This window comes from Hypomesus transpacificus, chromosome 16, assembly GCF_021917145.1.
Source record: "Hypomesus transpacificus isolate Combined female chromosome 16, fHypTra1, whole genome shotgun sequence".
NCBI classification, from domain to species: domain Eukaryota; kingdom Metazoa; phylum Chordata; class Actinopteri; order Osmeriformes; family Osmeridae; genus Hypomesus; species Hypomesus transpacificus.
The window spans coordinates 3,676,763-3,697,268 of NC_061075.1; the positions used below are offsets into that span (position 1 = coordinate 3,676,763).

Below are 20,506 nucleotides of genomic sequence, written 5' to 3' on the forward strand. Positions count from 1 at the left end.
ATTTAAAATATACCTCCAAACATCAAATGTAGGTTGTGTCTACTCAGCACTGCCATCATGTGGAAATGTACATGTGTACGAGGCAACCTTTATGAAACAAAGATGACTCAAATATTATTGTGAAGCTCATGACAAAGTGAAAACAATTCAGTTATATATACTTTATTAAAGCAATGAGGAAAAATATACACACAGTGGCATTCATCACTGTATAACGTTAACAGATGGGACTTGATACAGTAGGTGATTGGACTGGATGGTTCAGTTGTCAGGTGTTGACTTGATGCTGTTGTCAATCAGATTCTTGTCAAGGGTCTGCATATGGAACCAGGGTCCATCTCCCTTCTCTCTCATGTGTTTACGCACCTCCAGCTCTGTACGTCTGAAAGAAGAAAAGAACAAAAAATATGTGGACTATCTATACTAAGGGTACATAGGGTGCATAAACTAGCAGTACTAAGTGGAATTAAAATTCAATAAAATGTACAATAAAATAAAATTTAAGTTGTCATAAAATAAATAATAATAATCTATTATAGAGTCAGGCTGTCGCTCACCTCAACTGGCCCTTCTCCTGTTCAATCTGGATTAGAGCCATCATTTTCTCATAGTCTTTTGCCGGGGAGTCATAGAAGGTCCGTGAAATCCACCTGGTGATGGGGTGCTGCAGAGAAACATACAGTGACGAGGTCCCCGTCAACCACAAGAAGCTCGTTCTCATGACAACATGTTGAGCAATGAGCATGTTCATTAATCGTCCAATCAAAATCATCCAATTCTTAACTGATACACAAAGTCACAATCAAACTGGGCATTTCACGTGCTTGTCTTAAGGTGAAGGTGTGTTAGTTGTGGTAGCGAGGACACTACCTTGTAATACTCCCAATATTCGGGTTCATAGCCCTCTGGAATCTCAGCCAGCTCAGCCTCACCTAAAATGTTAACACAATCAAGTTATTTTTGTATGTTCAAAATAATGTTGACATGACCGAGATCAAACGATTGTACCATACTGAAATCAAACATTTTATCAATAGTTAGAAACAAATCAATGAGACTTACCAACAAACACATTCACAGATGTGACAAGGATAACCATCGGAATTCCAGTCAGCAAGATGTAGAATTGCTAAAAGGAGAAAACTTATCATGTTAAAAGGACTTTTGATGTATACCTGTCGTAAGTTCTGAAACTGCAGTTGTCTTGTCATCAAAACAGCAGACGCGCATGTCAATGTAAAAATAACCCTAACTTTCATGTTATCAAACACCTACCAATAGGCGCAGAAACCTCCTGTCATAAAATTCAGTGGGTTTGATGATGAACATCTGCTTTCCATGGCCTCCCCAGCGAATTGCCACTGAAAGATCAAAAAGGATAAGGTGATCAGCAAAACACACATACTGAACCACAAATTGTGACTTGTACTGCCAGTACAACCATTTTGTATTTTGAAACTGTGTTACTTGGTATTGGTAACCTGTTCTTTTTGATTTCCTATTCCCTGTTCTTGCCTGCTGCAATTTCCGCTTGAGGATCAAGTACCTACTGCTAAAACAGTGCCGGAGTCAACACACAGAGTAGGCTACTACACTTATGACTGCTTAAAAATAAAGCTGACCCATTACAACAAAGCAAAAGGTGGTTTTCACTTATAGAAGTGAGCAAATCGAACACATTTTAATTATACAGAAATATAGATAGTGATATACATCACAACGCCAATCAACAACAATTGCATGTGTTGTCAGGTAGCTACTAACAGATTCACCTTTTTGACTTGTCTTGACTTTGTTGATGGTGTTGTGTTGGTCAATTTCTCATACAGTAGCTACTACTTGCTAATCGCAAGAATTGACATGAGATGGCTGCATTACATATTATGTATCTGTCACTAGTTGTGATTGCTAGCTAGTTAGCTGTGTTGATAAAAATCTAGATGAGGACGTTGGCTTCTCAACCTCCCCTTGGACGTTGGTTAGCCTAGCTAGCTAGCTTGCTAGCCATTGCTAACGAGGCTTAGCCACAAGGTCACAGCAGGATATAAGCATTCTTATGAAAATACAAATCAATTGGTGAACTCCTAATAAACGTTTTACCTTTATCTGTGCGTGGGATTGTCCTTGTGAGCAAATTAGCCGCAGTATTTCCTGATTTTAAAGGATTTAGTCTGGCTGCAAACGCAGCAGCAGACCGGAGAACGCTCATGCCAACCATCACTACTGAGGGCACAAAGTCTAGGAACTCGAGTTCTAGATGGTCCACGGATATTTGACGTTGAAGTCAGCCATGTTTACTAAGGGCAAAAATATATACAGTCCTCATTTTCTTTTGTTGGTTCCAATAATTTTGTTGTTGTTTATAACAAATAAAAAAACACAATTCTCAGGGTATTCTCAGGCATTTAAAATTAATGTAATGTTATTTTATTTCTCACATTTTTTAATGCATGCTGGGAAAATTCAATAGGAAAGATGGCGGCGACCTCAGCAGGACGCGTTTTGACACTTTGCAAACAGTTTCAAAACGCAATCAGAATATCTACTTCTATATCACCTCAACAAGCCGCTTTCAATTTGTCAAAATCACAGTCTTATCTAAACAGGTAAGAGCAAACATAAAAACGCAACTTAGGCTATGTCTAATTTGCGTAGCTAACGTAAAGAGGCAGCAGGCTTCCACTAGTTTGGCCGGTCTCTAAAAAGAATAATTCTCTTTTCAGGCAAGCGGCCTCAATTGTGGGCTTACCATGGCACAACCGAGGTCAGTGTCGACCCCTGCACACTACTGTCAGCAGAAGAGGGCTGGATGAGTTCTTCGACCTACCCGAGAACTGGGGACAATCCACGGTGAAGTCTGGTAAGCATTGCTATTGAACCAAATGTTACCAGGATGGAGGATTCTATTGTACCCATCATACGGTTACTGAAGAGTTTTTGTATGTTGCATTGATACCAGGTGCTCCATGGACAGCAAAACATCTGAGGGCAAAAAGTAATGAAGACCTACACAAACTATGGTAGGGAATGAAAGGGTCACACTATGAACTACAGAAAAGGCTTTGATGCCCTCAAGGGAATGTGCATATACTGGGCCACGTTCATTGAAATAATGGAACATCATCTGCTGTTTCAGGTATGTACTCCTGAAAGAGAAGAACATGTTGCTTACCGTTGAACAGGAGTCGAAACGGCAGTGCATGCAGATGCCAAGTCCTGAACGTCTAAAAAAGGTACACACACCAAACTTCCTCCCATTGAACATCACAGGACATTGTAGCAGGATACCCTCATACAGCCAAACTCTCGTCTCCAGGTGGAGAGGTCTATGAAGCGACTGGACACGGTGGTGAAGGAGAGGGAAGACGCTTTGCGCATGCTGCAGACAGGGCAGGAGAGAGCTAGACCTGGAGCCTGGAGGAAATCACTCTTTGGACATGTTTACTGGTGAGTATAGACCAACAACACTACACAACCAGTTGGTTGAATTACTTCAACTTCCTCTTGCTTTGACCAACTAAAAAAAACAAACACTGGGTATCTTTAAGTGGTGTGAAAAGATGAGGCAGTGTTTTATGTGAGGTGGTCACATAAGTCAGAGGTCCCAATATCAAACTCAATAAAGGACAGCCATAGGTGCAAGTAATGCAGTGACATGACATCAGTGCAAACAGTCTTTTGGATACCACCCATCTGTAATTCAAACATTGCATTCCAAGTAGCCAGTTTAATCGCAAGTGGTGCTGTTTTTCTGCCTGTGGCTCTATCCAGGTACCGATTCAAAGAGCATGCCATTCCCTGGTATATGAACAGGAGGTACAAGCGAAAACGTTTCTACACACCTGGATTTGTTCTTCCCCATATAAGGTAAGAAAAGAAACTGATGCATCACATTCATTTCAATCTCTCTCAATATGTGTGTGTATATATACATCTAAATTTAGTCATTTATCAGACGTTCTTATCCAGAGCGACTTACAGTAACTACAGGGACATTCTCCCTGAGGCAAGTAGGGTGAAGTGCCTTGCCCAAGGACACGTCATTTTTGCATGGCCGGGAATCGAACTGGCAACCTTCAGATTACTAGCCTAATTCCCTAACCGCTCAGCCACCTGACACCCTATATACACGTTTTAAGCACTTTAAATGCCCTTGTCATGACAAGTATCGAGCTGCCGACTTTGCACCGAGTCAAGCTGGATAAGCAAGTTATCCCCTTTCTTTTAGGCTCCGTATTGAGAAACACCTCAGAGCCAGGGTGAGGAAGGCCAACACTGAGATGAAGAAGCAAGCCCAGCTCCAGGAGAAGTTCCCCCCAATGAAGGCCCAATCGTGAGACGGCGGAAACATGACCCCCCCTCGTTGTTTTGCTACCAAAACCAGTACAAATCTATACCTTGTTATTTAGGTCAACGCTTGACATTTGTTTTCACGATGTGTCGTAATGCTCAAACTACTCAAGTTACTTTATTGCTGCACAGAAGTTAATGAATTTTAAGATTGATCATATGTACCGTTTGTTCATGTTTTGTGGCACGTGTTTTTCTGTATTACATCATTGTAATAGGTTTTCAGATTAAACCATTTCAAACATCACCAGTCTTGGTATTTAGGACATCATTTAACAAAAGGGAACTTTATTTTCAAAAGACAGCAAATACCCAATGATATCAACACGTGAAATTAAATACAGACAATATTTAAGTGAGTCCTTCTCACTTGGTGAATAACTGCTCATTCACTGAGTATATAAAAAGAGAATTTGCCCAAATTGACACACTGCCTAACCTGACAATGAGCTTGATATTTAAAAAAACACTGACAACATGGAGATACATTTTCCTTTCTGTTCATAGCTATATGGAATGCTATGAGATCTGGATTCATAATGGTGAGTTAGATGGTAAGTTAAAGTCAACGATCTCTACCTAGTCATATGAGACGGACAAGATCATTGTTATACAAAAAGAAAACGCTATAAAAACATTGACTGTACTTCGTTGTTCCTGAGTCCCAGCTATAACGTCTCACTAGAATGCGTTCATGTCCGTGGGTTATGGAGGCAGACCTGTGGTCGGTGGTCCATCAAGGGCACTTCCTGTCCACGCACTGCTTCCCGCCCTCTTCGTACTCTTGTTTGGAGATCCACATTTGCTGGAAGGTTCCCTGAGAGAGAAAAGACAACTTTAAATCATCTTTGCCTTTTATAATTGTGACCTGGGTGATGCGATTGTGTATTTGATGTAAAAAGGCATATCTGACAAGTCAAACTGCGGTTTCTATGCAGTGGGCGTGACAGTGCTGGGGTCCACTCACGAGCGATGCTAGGATGGAGCCTCCTATCCAGGCACTGAACCTGCGCTCCACAGTCGTGTTGTTGGCGATCAGCTTTAGCCTCATGCTCTGGAAATAACGAAAGGGAGACATGTTAGGAGAGAAAAAAAAAAAAAAAACAGCGTTGTAGGATCGTAACATCTACAGAACTTTCCGAGTACCACGAATGTTTTCATGGACTGCGTTTGTGCTCTTCGGAAATGAGGTTAACATGTTGTCTCATTGAGATTGGGGGTCTAATTAGCACTCACGGGAGGGGTCTTCTGGGAGAGCTCCCTGTTGAGGCGGTCTGTGAAGCCCTGGATCAGCGTGTTTCCTCCAGTGACCACCACACTGCCATACAGACCCTGGAAAGAAAGGGAAAAAAATCATTAGAATTCCCGTGGAAAGTCAAAACGAATACAGGCAGTTTTTCAATTGTGTATTCTGCGGAATGACGTCATTAGTTTGTTTGTCTGGGGTTTCGTAAAGATGTCGGGCAAATATTGGCACTCACTGGCCGAATGTCGATGTCGCACATGCCCACGCTGGTGGTGACCACGTGACCTACCCCTAGCATGGTGTTGCCTGACAAGCCCTGCGAAGCATCGAAACAACAGAGTTTTGAAAACAGCATTTTGTTTCAGAACCGTGGGGGGGAAAAACAAAACAAATCCAGTGTTATTCAAATAACACCCTCAAATGATTTGCAAATACTTTTTCCCACCTTGGCATTGGAGGGATCGAAGAGACCCTCTGGAATCTTCAGTCTTTCTGCTCCAAAGTCACAGTTGTAGCCGTTGGGTAGTTCGTAATGAACTGTAGGCATCTGGGCAGCCACTCTGTGAAGGGAGACGGATCACCACTATGATGGAGCTTCACCATTGCACAGCCGGCATTGTGAAATAGACAGCCAGCCATGGAGAGGCCCGGGACTTACTGTTCATCGTAGGGGGAGTCCGACACCTGCAGCACAGACGCTTGGAAGTCCTGGATCACCGTCTTTGGAACGGAGAAAAACCAAGCTCTATTTCAGATGAAAAAGGCAACGCACTCGACTAAAAACCCATCAACACGGCAATCCCCTCCCTATGCCAGCAGCAACGACGCCTGCAGTCCGGCATCTTCCGGACGTTAGCCAGTTCTGCAAGACAAACAGGTGACAGGCCCCCCCTCCCCCGGAGCCCCTCGGCTGGAGCGAGAACGGTGACAAAGCGCCGGTCGCGGGACACAGCCTACGTCGAGCCGCGAAAAAGATCCGGATGGAGGGGCGCGGCGGGCTTACGTTGCACATGTAGTTGTGCCAGGAGCGGGTGACTTGAGGCAGCTTTTCCTTCTTCTTCCAGCTGGCCGGGGAGCCCTCGCGGACCGCATCCTGAAAGTACACACACTCAGTCAGGCAGTGGGGCTGTCGAGGTGAGGGGTGACGGCGTGTTGGCGTGGGACGGAGGAGGAGGGGAGCCCACGTGTCGACCGACGGCCGATGGAGGCCTGAGGAAGGTGGGCCAGCATGTCATGCTGTAGTCGTCAACGTGAGGCATGAATGATGCTGTGTGAAATGTTTTTTTTTTTTGTCGTCATAGTCTTCCATGCAGGCATATAGTACACTTATGCCTTTTATATGCAGTAAATGCCATGATATCATAAAATAATGTCATCGTTTTTTTTTCTTTTATACTTCAACTGTGAGTACATCATCAATTAGTTGGTTTAATTCATTTGAAATCAACCATGGTCAATAATGCTCATAAAAAGCAGCCTATTAAACAGCCAGTCTCCAGTTGATGCTCATGCAAGCACATTGCAAACATATTTACAGTATCAGTTGTGATCCTCGTTCTTCACATCAACATAAATGCATGCATTTTTTTCAAAACATACACAATTACCATACACAAATATAATAAACATAACTTATTCGTAAGCATTGGCTGTGCCCAAACGTGGTATAACTGACATGCAATGGGTGCACACGACAGGACTACACACAACAGGACCGTGTTGATGATGAGACACATTTTAAAATGTCTGTAAATTGTACTTACAACGCCCCACCACCGTAATAATAGCACCAAAGTAAATGAGATGTGGCATCTCTGAAATGAATGGTTTTGACTTACTTTAGCAGGTCTCACCTTTGATGCAATCATGTAAGGAGGGACTATTTCAACATTCAACTCTTGAAATAGCTCTCTACATTGCATACTCATAAAGTCCCCTGCCAAGGGAGACTTAACGATTCCTGTAAAACCAGAAGAAAACAGACTTGGCTTTAGAATTAGAAATACACAAAGAGAATTAAGTCTGTTTCGACAATTGAGCCATGTGTTACAAAAGATCAAACCCTTCCAACTGTGTTTGATATAGGCATATTAATTCCAATGTTCCTAACCAAGTTTTTTTCTCCTATGATTAATGTGTGTGCAATACTTTTGCATGTACAAAATGTGTAGACCAGTAGCTTTAAACAATATCAACCTATAAATGGGGGGGAAAAAATGTCAACCCTTCAGAATCACCTTGGCAGACAATGATACAAGCTAAAGAATCAAGCAGGATTCAGTTGTCCTCAATGACCTCAATACGATACACTCTTCCAAACGACCATACCCCCCATATCATATCCACTAAAAAGGCTCCATCGATTTCCTGGTGTTTTCTCGTCCCTATTTATGTGCCCGTTTGGTTTCCGGTACGTTCCTCGGGTGTTGTTTCAGTGTATCTCCTTCTCGAATGGCCTCCCTCCAGAAAGACTAGACCTTGAGGTTGTGCCAAGATGGCTGCCATTTCCTCCAAATATGTGTCTTGAATATAAGGGGATGATTCAGAAGTTGATAAAATGTCAAACCACGATACTATGTCTTGCTATTCCTTCCTCCTTGCGGTGTTTCCAAAAGGGGATTCGGTTTGCCGAGGGGAGGGGCAAGCGGGGCACCAGCCCATTTCCAGCTTTTAAAATCAAACTTTGGGCGTGGGCCAACGTTATTGAACGTCTTCAATTTCAAAAAGGGATGAACTGAATTGCGGGTGGGGGAAGAAAGAGGCGGGCCTTCACCTTGCTGCAGGACGTAACCATCATGCACCGGAATGGCTGTCGTGTGCGTCGCTCCACTGTCGAGCACCAACCCTGTGGACCGCCCGTTGGCAAAGCTGGACAACCCGAGAGTTAAAGGAGATGGAGGATAGGGTTTAAACCGCATCACGGGTCTTTCTATCTACATGACCAACAGCGGCCCTGCCGCGAGAGAACACCTGTGGGTCCGGTGTGGGTCAGGTGTGGGCCCAGTGTGGGTCAGGTGGGGGTCAGGTGTGGGTCAGGTGGGGGTCAGGTGTGGGTCCAGTGTGGGGGTAAGGTGTGGGTCCAGTGTGGGGGTCAGGTGTGGGTCCAGTGTGGGTCAGGTGTGGGTCCAGTGTGGGGGTCAGGTGTGGGTCCGGTGGGGGTCCGGTGTGGGTCCGGTGTGGGTCAGGTGTGGGTCAAAGGATACGAGGACAACACCGCTGTTTTGCACAGGAAGAAGGCCGGGATGTTGTAATGCTCAAACATCAGCTCTGTTAGCTTCTCACGCTTCGCTCGTGTGTTCCACTGCCCAAGAGAGGAGAAAAGGAGATAAGAAACATATATTTTCAATGCCAAAACACTGAACACTGACCCCTGTAGCTCAAAAGCTACAAATCTATCCACAACTAAAGGACAGTTCGCATAGGCCTTGACATAACTCAAGGACTGAAAGACTGACGATATCCAGACAATGTTCATGATGCTTTGTTGACTGAATATTAAATGAATGAATTATTTATTTTGAATACATCAAAATACATTGGTATTTATAGTGATTTTAATGATTTGATAACCATGGTGTAATTATGAGCACATGAAAGTCAAACTAATATCCCCCCAGATATTCATTTAATGTTCAGCGTCGACAAATGCCTGCCTAAAGAGACAAACTCACCGATGCTTCGGACATGAGAACCGGATGCAGACTGGGTTCAGACTTGAAGTGCATCTTGTAGGTGTGGTCCAGAATGGCCTGGAAGCTGTCCCAGTCCTCAACTGGGAAGAGATGGGGGGATGCACAAATCATCTATAGGGGTTTATACAGACTCATAGAATTGGGTACAATACAGTGAAAAATGTATGGGCACTACATAAGAGATACTGATACGCAGTGGCATGTTTTTGAGCCGTCAGCAAACCTACTAGGTATGCTCTTCACTCCAAAAATCCTCCTACAATCGGATGCTAACCCCCCCCCCCCCCCTCCCTCTCTTGTTGCTGGGTCAGATGGGAGAAAATAGACTGACGTGCTTTGATAATTTGAGCAAATGGGTAAATGTACCAGGTCAGTCCCCTAAGGGAGCCCTCGGGTCCCACGATGCAGTTCTGCTGCAATTAAGATTGGTGTCACAGTTTCTCTCCCCTAAATAGCCCAACTCCCCTGAACTGATTTCACATGAGCGTCAGCCAGGTCACCGTGCAGGCTTACGTTCACCATACACGCGGCACCAGCGAGTAAGTTGGTAAGATTTCCAAGCATATGCAGCGCTTCACTGTGAAATGCACGGTGAGACAGGGACAAGTGTTTATTGACATGGGCTGCGTGCGTTAACAAAACTTCAGCACCATGGACAGTTCTGAGGAAAACGCACTCGTCAATATGCCTTCACCTGACCCCAAACAGATGACCTGGTCTGTAAAGAAACCACTAACAATGAAATCATTAAAAGGGTCTAAAAGCATACGGCTGGCCTCCCATTCAGCATCAACTTCTCCTCTGAACGATTCTTTGCGTTTCGTCACTTCAGAACTGTGGCACGCCAGCGCGGCTGCAACAGACACCCGCGTCCGGGATCGTGTGACACGAGGGGGCGGACGGGACTCACTCATGCCATTCTTGAGGGGGGACATGACCTCCATGTTCTCCCGGGCCACCCTCAGCTGGTTGGTGTCGATGTAGTAGGTGGTGCCGCTCTGCTTGCCCTTTTCCCCGTCCGTCTCCATCGGCGTGCTGCCATCCTCCCGGTCCACGGTCACGCCGATCACGGTGGGGAAGTCTGCCTGACCACACACACACAAGAAGGGCTAGAGTGTCACAGTGAACGGCCGCTGTCTTATCAACGGCACGCTTTAGGAAATGCCCACGGCTGTTGTGCGTCATTTTGTCAACAGTGAGCACATTGAGCACAGCGTGAAGCGTTTCTGAAAAGTCTTCTGGCGGGATAAGGCATCGCTGAATGCTGTTCTGAAGGCACTGCGGTTGAACGCACATTAACAGACTGACTGAGGAACGATCTGAATATTTCAGAATACGATGCATGACTGGCACGGACCCAATGTCCTACTGACACTTGACCATTTTTCTATTCTAAATGAGGTATGATTGACGCAAGTGAGATGGGTGCCCAAGTACGGACTCAATTCATGTTGACAGTCTCAAGTGTAACAGACCTCCTTTTCCGACATTGCAATAACCTTGACAAGAAAATGAATATTCAAATGAGGATGATATAGTCAAGTTAATCAGGTCATCCGACTGTTCCACTTACCTTGGGACAATCTTCTCCAGCATAGCCAGCCCTCACTGAATACGAACCAATATCAAACACCAAGGCTCCAACCTCATCTGCAGAATACATCACAGTTTTACTACCATTGTAGACAGAAACAATGTTTTCAGTCTGATAAACTAACAAGTTAGTTTGCAAGTTAACTGGCTCATTGATATGGCAAAAAAAAAGAAAACTCTTGTTTTTGATATAATTTAAACTTAATGTTTTCATGTAAAACATGAAATGAATGACCCTAGTATGTGCTAGGTTTGTTGATTCATTCATTCCAGCTAACTTGTTAGTTGCTAACATGTGATAGCTATGTGATGATATTAGCATCTTTAACTGGACTTGACCCATGTAAATAGTAATATGGTGCTTTTTGTGGCATTTTATTACTTCTCAAACTATTATAGATAATAAATTGTGCAGTGTGCATAATTTATAACTGGATGTGGCTCTCTATCTAGAATTGTCCAGACATTTCAGCTAGCTGGCAAGCTACCCGTCAACTAGCTAACGCTACCTTGGTTGCAGAAATGCAGAGCCTTCAGCGAAACAACGTGGCAGGTTTATTCACATAATGTTGTCCTAAAGATAACACTCACCGCCTCCATACACTCCACCACTCATCCTCTCTAATGATGAATGATCACAAATGTCCCGATCTGGAAAAATACAAAACTAGAAACACAGAGTCACTAGCTCAACGTTTGGTCACAACAAAAGAAATTCGCTTATTTTGTGCAACCTAACAAGGCGCCATGCTAACTTGAGAGGACTATCCAATCAAAGTGAACAATGGGTTCGTCACATCCGCTTCCAACCACCTTCCAACATTGACGTTAACGTCAAGTTACTGTGAGACAGCAAGCCTATTGCGCTCAGGGTGAGTAAACTGATCCACAACAAATTGTGGTGCAATAAATGTCAATGTCTTTTAAGTTAATAACCTTAATATATGAGAATCAAGCATTATCACAGTGCACAATCAGCTATCAGACACTATACAACAACACCGTCCAATAACTGTTTTATAATGCTGTAACAATTTATATCGTGTATGTTTAGGGATGATGTATGTTTAGATTGTTTATGTTAAGCAATGAACCCAGACCTCAGTAACTAATGTACTAGCCATCACTTCAAGAACAAGGTCAGCAAATTGATGCAGACTGTACTGGCATACCTTTATAATTGCCACAATCAAGATCCATATCCATCTTAAAAATAAAGTTATGTCCCTTTAAAATACAACTCCCTCTCCCCTCTCCTGTATCACCCACTCACACGCACGCACACACACACCCACTCACCCACCCCCTGCCTCATGCATCAACCTCTCTACATTACAGCTCTTCCTTGCAGAATTCAGACTGAGTAGAGGAAGAACTGAAACCACACTACTGCCTGTGCTGCTCACAATCCATGCACAAAAGGACATATGTGGAAAACGCCCATTTCCCCTCCCACGCGTCTGCATTGAAGAAGGTAATAGCGCTCAATACCCTGTAGTATATTTGCATGTTTTGGGCATTTGTTGAATGTATGGCATGAGGACAGTGTGCAAAAGGCAAGTAAGGCAGTTCAGCTGTTGGTCTGGCTTCTGGTAAGGAGTGGCATGTTGTGTGCTGTCACACACGCACATGGGGTGATGCCTCGGTCTTATCTTGTGTCTTAAACCTGGAGTGCACCAAAATGTCAGGTCAAATTAATTGTGGGCTTGGTTATGAATTAATGATTTGGTATCCTAGTGTTTTAGCAGCCCAGGAAGGAACGCACAGAGGTATTGTACAGTGAAAGCAGAGGGGATATCTTGGCTTGACATTTTGGCATCATTTTTTTATTTTTATTAAACCAGTTCCAGAAAGGTGTTAGGAAAAAAGACCTGCCACCATTTTTCCAAACCCCTGACATGATTTATTGGTTAAATAAACAAAAGAACTATACTGCAAGTCAGTTCATGTTGCATAAAATCTATTGCATCCCTGATTTCAAGTCCTTGGGATTCCCCTGAATGGCTACACTTTCATTTCTTCTCACAGTACATTTCCTCTGGAGCCTTGTGTCCTAAGTCTGAGGCCCATCTACTCAAGTTATGTTGTTCAGATGAGAACGGATTCAAAAATACCATATTTAGTATAGACACTCGCATAGCTTTAACACTGATTTGCAAAGTAGTCTCTGGAACCCAGACCTAACTCACAACATAGACCAGTGCAACGATCCAGCATCCATGTGTGTGGTATGTTTATAGCACGGCTGTATTTATTTGGTGGATAGATTGCTTTTGTCTCTTTGCATACACATACAAAGATGCTCTATCAGTGTCACGCTTCCCCAGAGTGTGACTCTAACACTGCACGAGATGCACTATCACAGACATGATGAGGACACTTCAACAAGCTGCCACTGTGACTCTTACGGGGCCAACAATAGCTCACAGATAAGACAAGGACCAAGTTGCACTGGTAGAAGAGTGATTGCCTGTAGTTCTGCCTGGAATGAGGTTTCATTATCACGACGATGAACATGATTTGTGGACTAAAAGCATATGTGGATCCAATTCAGATGGCTTCCCTATCAAGGTTGTGATGATACGTTAGAACCAGGCAACATTTCTCATCGGTGACCATTTTATTTGTAAGAATAGTCATAAGTAGTCATGAATCAAATCCAACTTTATTTGTATAGTCTTTTTTACAAGCATCGTAACGAAGGGCTTCGCAGCTGCCTACAGATCAGCACTGATAACCAGCCAAAACCCTCAAAAAAGACAAGAAAAAAACTTTCAGAGAGAATAAAAAATTGAAAAAACCTTGGTAGCAGCAATTCAGTGGGCGGATGTGGTTGGTAATGCAAAAAGAAGCAGACCATGACCAATTTTCCAATAAGAATAAAAATACTACAGATGAATTATAGTGTAGTCACACACGTGACTATAAGCATATGTTTCAAGAGAAGTATATTCGACATGATCTAAGAGAAGCACTACTGATTTGCCACGACGATTCGTAAATTGATTGATGTCAAAAAGCTTCATGATCAAATATTTCTCGATTCCATTTGAATAGAATGGTGGGACGGAACGAACGGTGGCTCAAAACCGAGTTTCAAATGTGCCAGGGCAGACCGGGGTATGTGCAACTCTTGGATTGTCAACATCTATTCTCCTCACAGACAGAGAGAGTGATGGTGGGGAGCCCAAGAGGCAAGCATGTTTTAAGTCACTTTAGCACTCTTCAAGCAAGCCTTTTTTCAATGATCCATTATGCATAGCAGCTCTGGATCTCTCTGGTATTTCTCCTACCTTCTTGACGTCAGTTGCCATTTGTGGGGTTGCCCAGGCAACGACCAACCTCCCCTGGAGATCTGTCTGGTGGATAAGACAGCCCTGATATAGCCTTTTAAGGTTTTACTGTTCAAACATGTTTTAATTGCTTTTGATACACCGTATAAAAATGGGAATACACAGAAAAAAAGTGGCCAAAGCTTTTTTGTGTGTTTCATTTCATTTCACATCCCGAAGCCTCTCATCTGATCTATGCTCCCAATCACCTACATATTTGGTCCATTTGGGACTAGTCGTCCTAGGGTCGTACGCAATTGTAGGCCGTTTGTGGTACTGTAAGTAGTGAATAAAGTGCTGAATAAATTGAGGATTCAGTTTGTGTTTATACTAATTGCTGTGTGTCATTTTAGACAGCACCTTCACCAGCTATTCTTTTTTGTCTGCTTTCACTTTGTTCCCAGGATATAATTGTAGCTCCATTCACTAGTATCAAAATTATGAATAGCATTATAAAATGGTCCGTCACCTGACTCATCTGATTTAAACTCAGAAGGTTAGAGTGTAAGAAGTTACGTGTTACGGAAGACAATGAATACTGTACTCACTGAGGATACCTGGTTCTCAGCTGTAAGGCTATTTATAGATGCTGTGGCATGTGTTTTTTTTTCCAGACACCAAGCTATTGATGTGCTATTTTTACAGTGTCATTAGCTCCCACCATCTTCTTTTGGTTGCCAAGCAATCGACCATGGGATGTGATTGGGGAGGGATGTGCACCTTGAGTCTGATTTCTTGTTGGCCAGTGATTTTGGTTGGTCTATTCAGTAGAGGTTGGTACCCTTCAGGAGGTCAGTGTTGGGTGCATGGTAATGAATGAATGAGATGACAGAAGGAAAATAGAATAGATGAAATAGAACGTCAAAATAAAACCACACGAGTACTTTCTCTAGTTCTTTAGCAAATCCCAAAAGCTACATCATAGTGCCACCGTTGACACTAATGTGTGCTAAAATATTGTTTATGATGGATATTTGTCATATTTTACACAAAATAGTAATCTATCAGTGTCAGGCATCAAAATTCAAGTCATGAAATTATATGAAATTGGTATCATTGCTGGTATTAAGTGAGACAGTGTGTGGTCAAACTCTGACTAATTACGTAATAGCTTCCTTAAGTTGTTTAGAACAAAACGTTATCCTTAGTCAACTCCTGAGATGACAAAATACCCTCGGTCTGACTTTCACTTATCAACATGTGGAACTCGGCTATCATTTTTAATCCTAATCCTCATAATGCATTTAGGGAAAAGGGGATTGGCATGCTTAATCTACTGCTGTGTGAATTCAATTAGACTTAATCTGAGCCCCCATGCCATCCCAAAAGGAAAGCAAGGGCTGGGCAACTTTCATCTCTCCCTCATTGATTATAGCTCTCGCAGAGATGAGGAAAAACCTTTCCCACTGCTCTCTTTCATTGGCCCCATTAAAAATGCATCATGTCCTACCAGAGAGAAATCCTTTTCAAGCAGCCTACTTGCCTACCGCTTTACACTAAGACCAGACCATGTACACCTCTACCAGCAGCCTCAGATAAAGAAGTAGGCCTTGACCATTAAGTAAATAAAACATATGAGGATGCCGCTACATCCAAAATCACTATATGAATCATTTAACACTAGATTTTCTATACGGAAAAGTGTTATCCCTTGCAGAAACCACGGACTCACAGAGTTGCCATACAATCTCAATTCATCCAAACATTTAAAAGGCTATCAGTGTAGTTTATTCTAAAACTGAGCTCGACTAATGCTTCTTTTCTAGATACAGTCAAAGTTTTTTTTTATTGTATTAAAAAATATATAAATAGTTCTGTGGAGACCTACAGATTGTCAACTGAATATGCGTAATCATATAGAATTAATCTATGCAGTGGATAATGATATCATTCAAATAAGATACCTATCATTTCTGGGTAAAGCACCGTTTACAGCTCCGCTTTAGTTATGTTAACAGAACATCTAAACTAGCAGATCTCTCACTTCCCATCTTGGCAGTTATTCCTTACTGTGGCCAGCACGCGAGTTAGTTGCGTGAAATATTGAATGGCAATAGCTTTTAAGTTTCAAAAATAATATTATTATCTTAAATAAACAGACAGATAAGTGATGATACGATCCCGGCTCACCTGTATATGTACATTTACAACAATGTTTCCTATATCCCATTCTATTTCTTTTTGTTGAGGGAGCTGACAGACAATACCATTTCCCTGTGGGTAAACTACAGTTATTGCAACACGATTGGTTTATGTATTATGTTGCATGGAAATGCGATACTATTGCATTTAGAAATTAATCTTAAGTTTAAGGCTCAAAGTCAAGTGTTTAGTCATTCCGATGAAAAGGTCGTTGCAATAAATACAAAGATAATGTTTGACATCTCTCGGAGCGCACCCCTCAGCGTAGGCTGTTGCCATGTTCCCAGTTTCTTCATGGGTGTGGTGATTAGATTGCTTGGTGAAAATTTAGTCAAATCCTACTCGAGTTGTGCGCACGTCTGGCCCTTTAAATCTTTTATATTGTCTTGAAATTAATAGCACTATCTTAAATTTACTTTCACAGCTAGTACCATGATTGATATCTGAAGACGGACCATTTTAACGGATCGAAACGACGTGGACAGTAAGAATCCCGTTTCAGGTAATAACGTGAGCTCGGCGGAGCTGTAGCCTATCTTGACATTTTCTTGTCTTTATTTCCTGCTTCGGGTAAATCCTGTACAGTACGGCTAGATGTCGGCCTTTGTTTGGAATTTGTTGGTTGCAGAACATTTAGGAACCAAGATAGGATTGGGAATATGTTGAATGGTGTCTTAGATACATACTAATTATAGGTTGTGGTCTGTCTGTCAAAGCTTGCTGTATTTTTCTCGCCCATGCTTTTATCAGTGCAAATTCGGTCTTATCAAAACGCGGCCTTGCTGGACTGTCACATCACCGTATGACGGACATAAACCATTGAAAGATTGAGAAATTATTGAGAAAATGTTTGATCATTAAAAAGAAAAGGATGTCGTATTCTAATTGAACATCAATCAATAATAGATGCAATTCTGCAGTCATTCGAGCGGCAACTTGTAGCAATCGCAATGTAACGGAGTGCGTAGCCTTGTCTGCTGTTGCATTTCACGTATGAAAATAGGTAGCTGAAGGCCTTTATGCGACCATTATTGTGAAAGATAAAATGCCCTTCAAAGTCTTCTAGATAACTTAAGGCTACAGTACATTGACGGAGCAACACGTGATTGAAATTCTGTCTGAAGTTCCATCTAAGCTGTTAGTCTGAAGGTTGTTGTAACCAAGTTAGTCGATGTAAATGGCCCCACCTAAACAGACGCTAGGTGACATATGATAAAGTTTAAAAGACGTAGCCATAATCATAAACCTTATCGTTTCGTTTGGATGTGAAAAGATACCTAGGCTACTGGCCACTCAATGCAGGGTAAGCAATATCCTGGCGATACCAGTTTATTGAGAACTAAATCTACATGGGTGAGGTAATATCAACAACTAGGACTATGCACAGGTGGTACCATGCGCAAACTTTGACCCACAGGATGATGCCTCTTTCAAATGCACAGCGTGGAGCTGTGCAAATATTTAATTGACGATTAAAGACATTGTAGTCATAACTGCATGATCTGATGATTGATTTTAAAATAAGATGAACCGTGGCTTATTTGTGAAATATAATATCAGCAGAAAATGCCCACCTTATTTCCGCCATTCTCGACATGTTTGGAATACTCATGCAGTGTCTCAAACAAGTTTACACCTGGCGCAACCGCCGTCATGGCTTTCATTCTCACACTGTCCCAGGCCTTGTGCAGGTTTCTGCTATGGCTTCTATGCCACTTACGAACCTTCTTTCAATTTTTTTTTTATTTCTGCCTCTCTCTCGTATGCACAGACACACAAACTTACAATCAATGAAACATACACCCTGGCCAATGAGGTTACAGCTCACCACCATGTGAAACATTTCAGAGAAGTAGGTAAGTATATAGGCCTATTTGACGCAGTCATATTGGACAGAGACTGGGATAGAAACCAACTAAACAAAAATAAGTTGCAATATTAAGTTACCTGTCTTACTCACAACTTTTTGACTTTAAGTTGGCAGAACATGGAAGAACACTTAAGTACGAGTCTGACCCTTTCAGCCACTTATTAGATATTGTCACGAGGGACAGTTGCTATCCAGTTCTCAATAATATCAGGACGCATTACAGAATATGAAACCGTACAAGAACTCCCTGTATAAGAAGACAGTTCGTCCGACATCATGACCTTCCCTGGGACAACTTGAATCGGAGAGGGTGCCTTTGTGAGGCTGGGAGGGGGGGGGGGGGGGGGGGGGGTTTACTAAGGACGCAAAAACTGTACATGCACACACACGCACACATCGCACTTCAAAATATCCTCATTCCCAAAAGTGAACTGAAATCGACTGTGGTCCTGTCACATGCAATTGTAATCGCGTGAACCCCAAAACATTAGTTGGCACTCATCTGTTCAAACGGAGTATTCATACGCCGGGAGGGGAACTGATGTGCTAGCCCTGTAGCATGCTCGAGGAGGGTGATTCGAGGACACGTATGCGCTCTGAATCATGGCAGACACGGCCGCGTTTGTGCAAAGCCGTAAACAGTCCAATGAACTCCGACTGTGCGAGGGGGAGGGGGTAATGTACATGTCTTGGTGTGCGCGTGTGACAAATGTGAGAGTCGTGAGTGTGGGCTGTGTGAGTGTGGTTTCATTGGGGCCGATCGGGGCACTAGTTTGTTGTTGTGGGGGGTGGGCGGGAGGTATGGGGGGGGGGGGGAGAGGCGCCCGTGGCAGGGCTCAGGGGTCTGTCGAGGTGGTGCCAAGCGGAGCCGCCACATACCGAACAATAGAGAGCCCAGCGCACAGCCCCGCTTCATCCCTGTCTGTGCTATTCTGTCTGAACCAAGCCCCCCCCCCCCCCTCCTCCACTCCACTGTCACCCCCACCACTGGGGTGAGAGACACAGCCTCTTGCTCTCTCTGTCTCTGGGCTCCTGGACCCAGTTCATTATTGTTCTAGGTTTTGACCTTTCGTTGCGTTCCCCCCCCCACCCCCCCCCACCCACGTCATTTCCCTTCCAGTAAACACGGGCAGGGCCGGCCTAATTGCTGAATTATAGAAGTGAAACTGAAAAATTAATTCAGGGTTGCGTTCCGGACGGCACGCTGGAGAATGCCTTGGAAAATGGTTTTGGGGGGGGGGGGGGGGGTTGCCTCCAAACATTTCTGAGGAGTGTGTAAGTGCTCAGTGACCCACATTCAGGCTCCCCTAGGTAAAGGAACTGGCGACACACACACTCACACACACAGGATGGTTCCCACACGAGTGCCTGGACACACGCGCGCAGTCCCTCGCTCGTGCGGGAGCGACGCACGCTTGTACGGCGCGTCGGCGTGCAAGAAACAATCCACTCCTCCTGGCGTTTCGTTCCAGGCTCTCCACACGGTGACCTCGCGGGGAGTCAGTGACCACGCCGAACGGTCACAATGCAAAACACAAAAGGCTGATTGAGTGGAAAGGTCAGAGGCTTGTGTGTGTGACCTTTTGAACCAGACTGGCGTTTTTTTTCCCCCCCGAAGAGGCAGGACTCCCTGAGTGGAGCCTGTTGCCTGGGCATAGACCCCCACCCCACCCTAACCCCCCCATCCCACCTCCCCCCCCCCCCCCCCCCCCCCCCCCCGGATCAGTCCAGCATACAGCCAGCCCACAGGAAGATCCTGTTTGTTCTTATGGAAGTCCTCCTAGGAGACTCAACCATCTGATTGTGTCTCTGTCTGTCTGTGTGTGTGTTCGCGTGCGTGCGTGTTTCGCAGGTGTCAGCTGGTCCGTGTGTTTTTGGACTTTTGTTTCTCCTGAATATTCCAAGTGGAGCGTCGTCTCGACACATCCCAGAGGGACCATGAGTGAGTTGGAACAGTTACGGCAGGAAGCGGAGCAACTACGCAATCAAATCCGGGTACGGTGTGTGCGTGCGTGTGTTTTACTAGCCGGATTGCATCCTGTGAGTCAGCGCAGTCAATACATTTTTGTTTGTTTTTTGCCTTTGACCGTCATCTGATGTACTGTAACCTGATGTGGTTAGCTATTTAAAGAGAATCGCATGGCACTGAGATACTCTCCCCTTGAATGACCTAACTTCCTGTTTGGGTGTTGTGTCAGGGTTTCATACACTGAAAGTCAAATAACTGTGTTGCGTCATACGTTGCAGGATGCGAGGAAAGCTTGCAGCGACTCCACCTTGT

The 20,506-nt window shown here is 43.8% G+C and overlaps 3 protein-coding genes and 1 long non-coding RNA gene across 5 annotated transcripts; 2 read left to right on the forward strand and 2 right to left on the reverse strand.

Moving 5' to 3' along the window:
- Positions 1-146: 146 nt before the first annotated feature.
- Positions 147-2,252, reverse strand: ndufb5 (NADH:ubiquinone oxidoreductase subunit B5). Its single transcript, XM_047036900.1, has 6 exons — positions 2,101-2,252; positions 1,276-1,361; positions 1,063-1,129; positions 871-932; positions 558-664; positions 147-382 (listed from the first exon to the last, which is right to left on the reverse strand). Exons 1-6 carry the CDS (start codon positions 2,216-2,218, stop codon positions 262-264), a joined length of 561 nt encoding a protein of 186 aa, XP_046892856.1. The 5' UTR covers positions 2,219-2,252; the 3' UTR covers positions 147-261.
- A 195-nt stretch (positions 2,253-2,447) lies between these two features.
- On the forward strand, positions 2,448-4,600 carry mrpl47 (mitochondrial ribosomal protein L47). Its single transcript, XM_047036899.1, has 7 exons — positions 2,448-2,606; positions 2,724-2,860; positions 2,960-3,020; positions 3,137-3,233; positions 3,317-3,447; positions 3,772-3,867; positions 4,229-4,600. Exons 1-7 carry the CDS (start codon positions 2,476-2,478, stop codon positions 4,335-4,337), a joined length of 762 nt encoding a protein of 253 aa, XP_046892855.1. The 5' UTR covers positions 2,448-2,475; the 3' UTR covers positions 4,338-4,600.
- Positions 4,601-4,621: 21 nt separating this feature from the next.
- actl6a (actin-like 6A) lies at positions 4,622-11,658 on the reverse strand. 2 transcript variants are annotated; one of them, XM_047036898.1, is made up of 14 exons: positions 11,473-11,658; positions 10,862-10,938; positions 10,199-10,373; positions 9,268-9,368; positions 8,800-8,897; positions 8,370-8,464; positions 7,450-7,556; positions 6,600-6,689; positions 6,255-6,316; positions 6,042-6,156; positions 5,832-5,912; positions 5,587-5,682; positions 5,318-5,404; positions 4,622-5,167 (listed from the first exon to the last, which is right to left on the reverse strand). In XM_047036898.1, exons 1-14 carry the CDS (start codon positions 11,495-11,497, stop codon positions 5,087-5,089), a joined length of 1,290 nt encoding a protein of 429 aa, XP_046892854.1. In that variant the 5' UTR covers positions 11,498-11,658; the 3' UTR covers positions 4,622-5,086. The 2 variants fall into 2 exon arrangements, with proteins under 2 accessions (XP_046892854.1, XP_046892853.1); XM_047036897.1 differs by having other exon boundaries at positions 7,435-7,556.
- A 4,976-nt stretch (positions 11,659-16,634) lies between these two features.
- On the forward strand, positions 16,635-20,506 carry LOC124478589. The gene is made up of 3 exons (XR_006957252.1): positions 16,635-16,857; positions 20,078-20,220; positions 20,473-20,506. It is a non-coding gene; the product is annotated as an uncharacterized LOC124478589 (long non-coding RNA).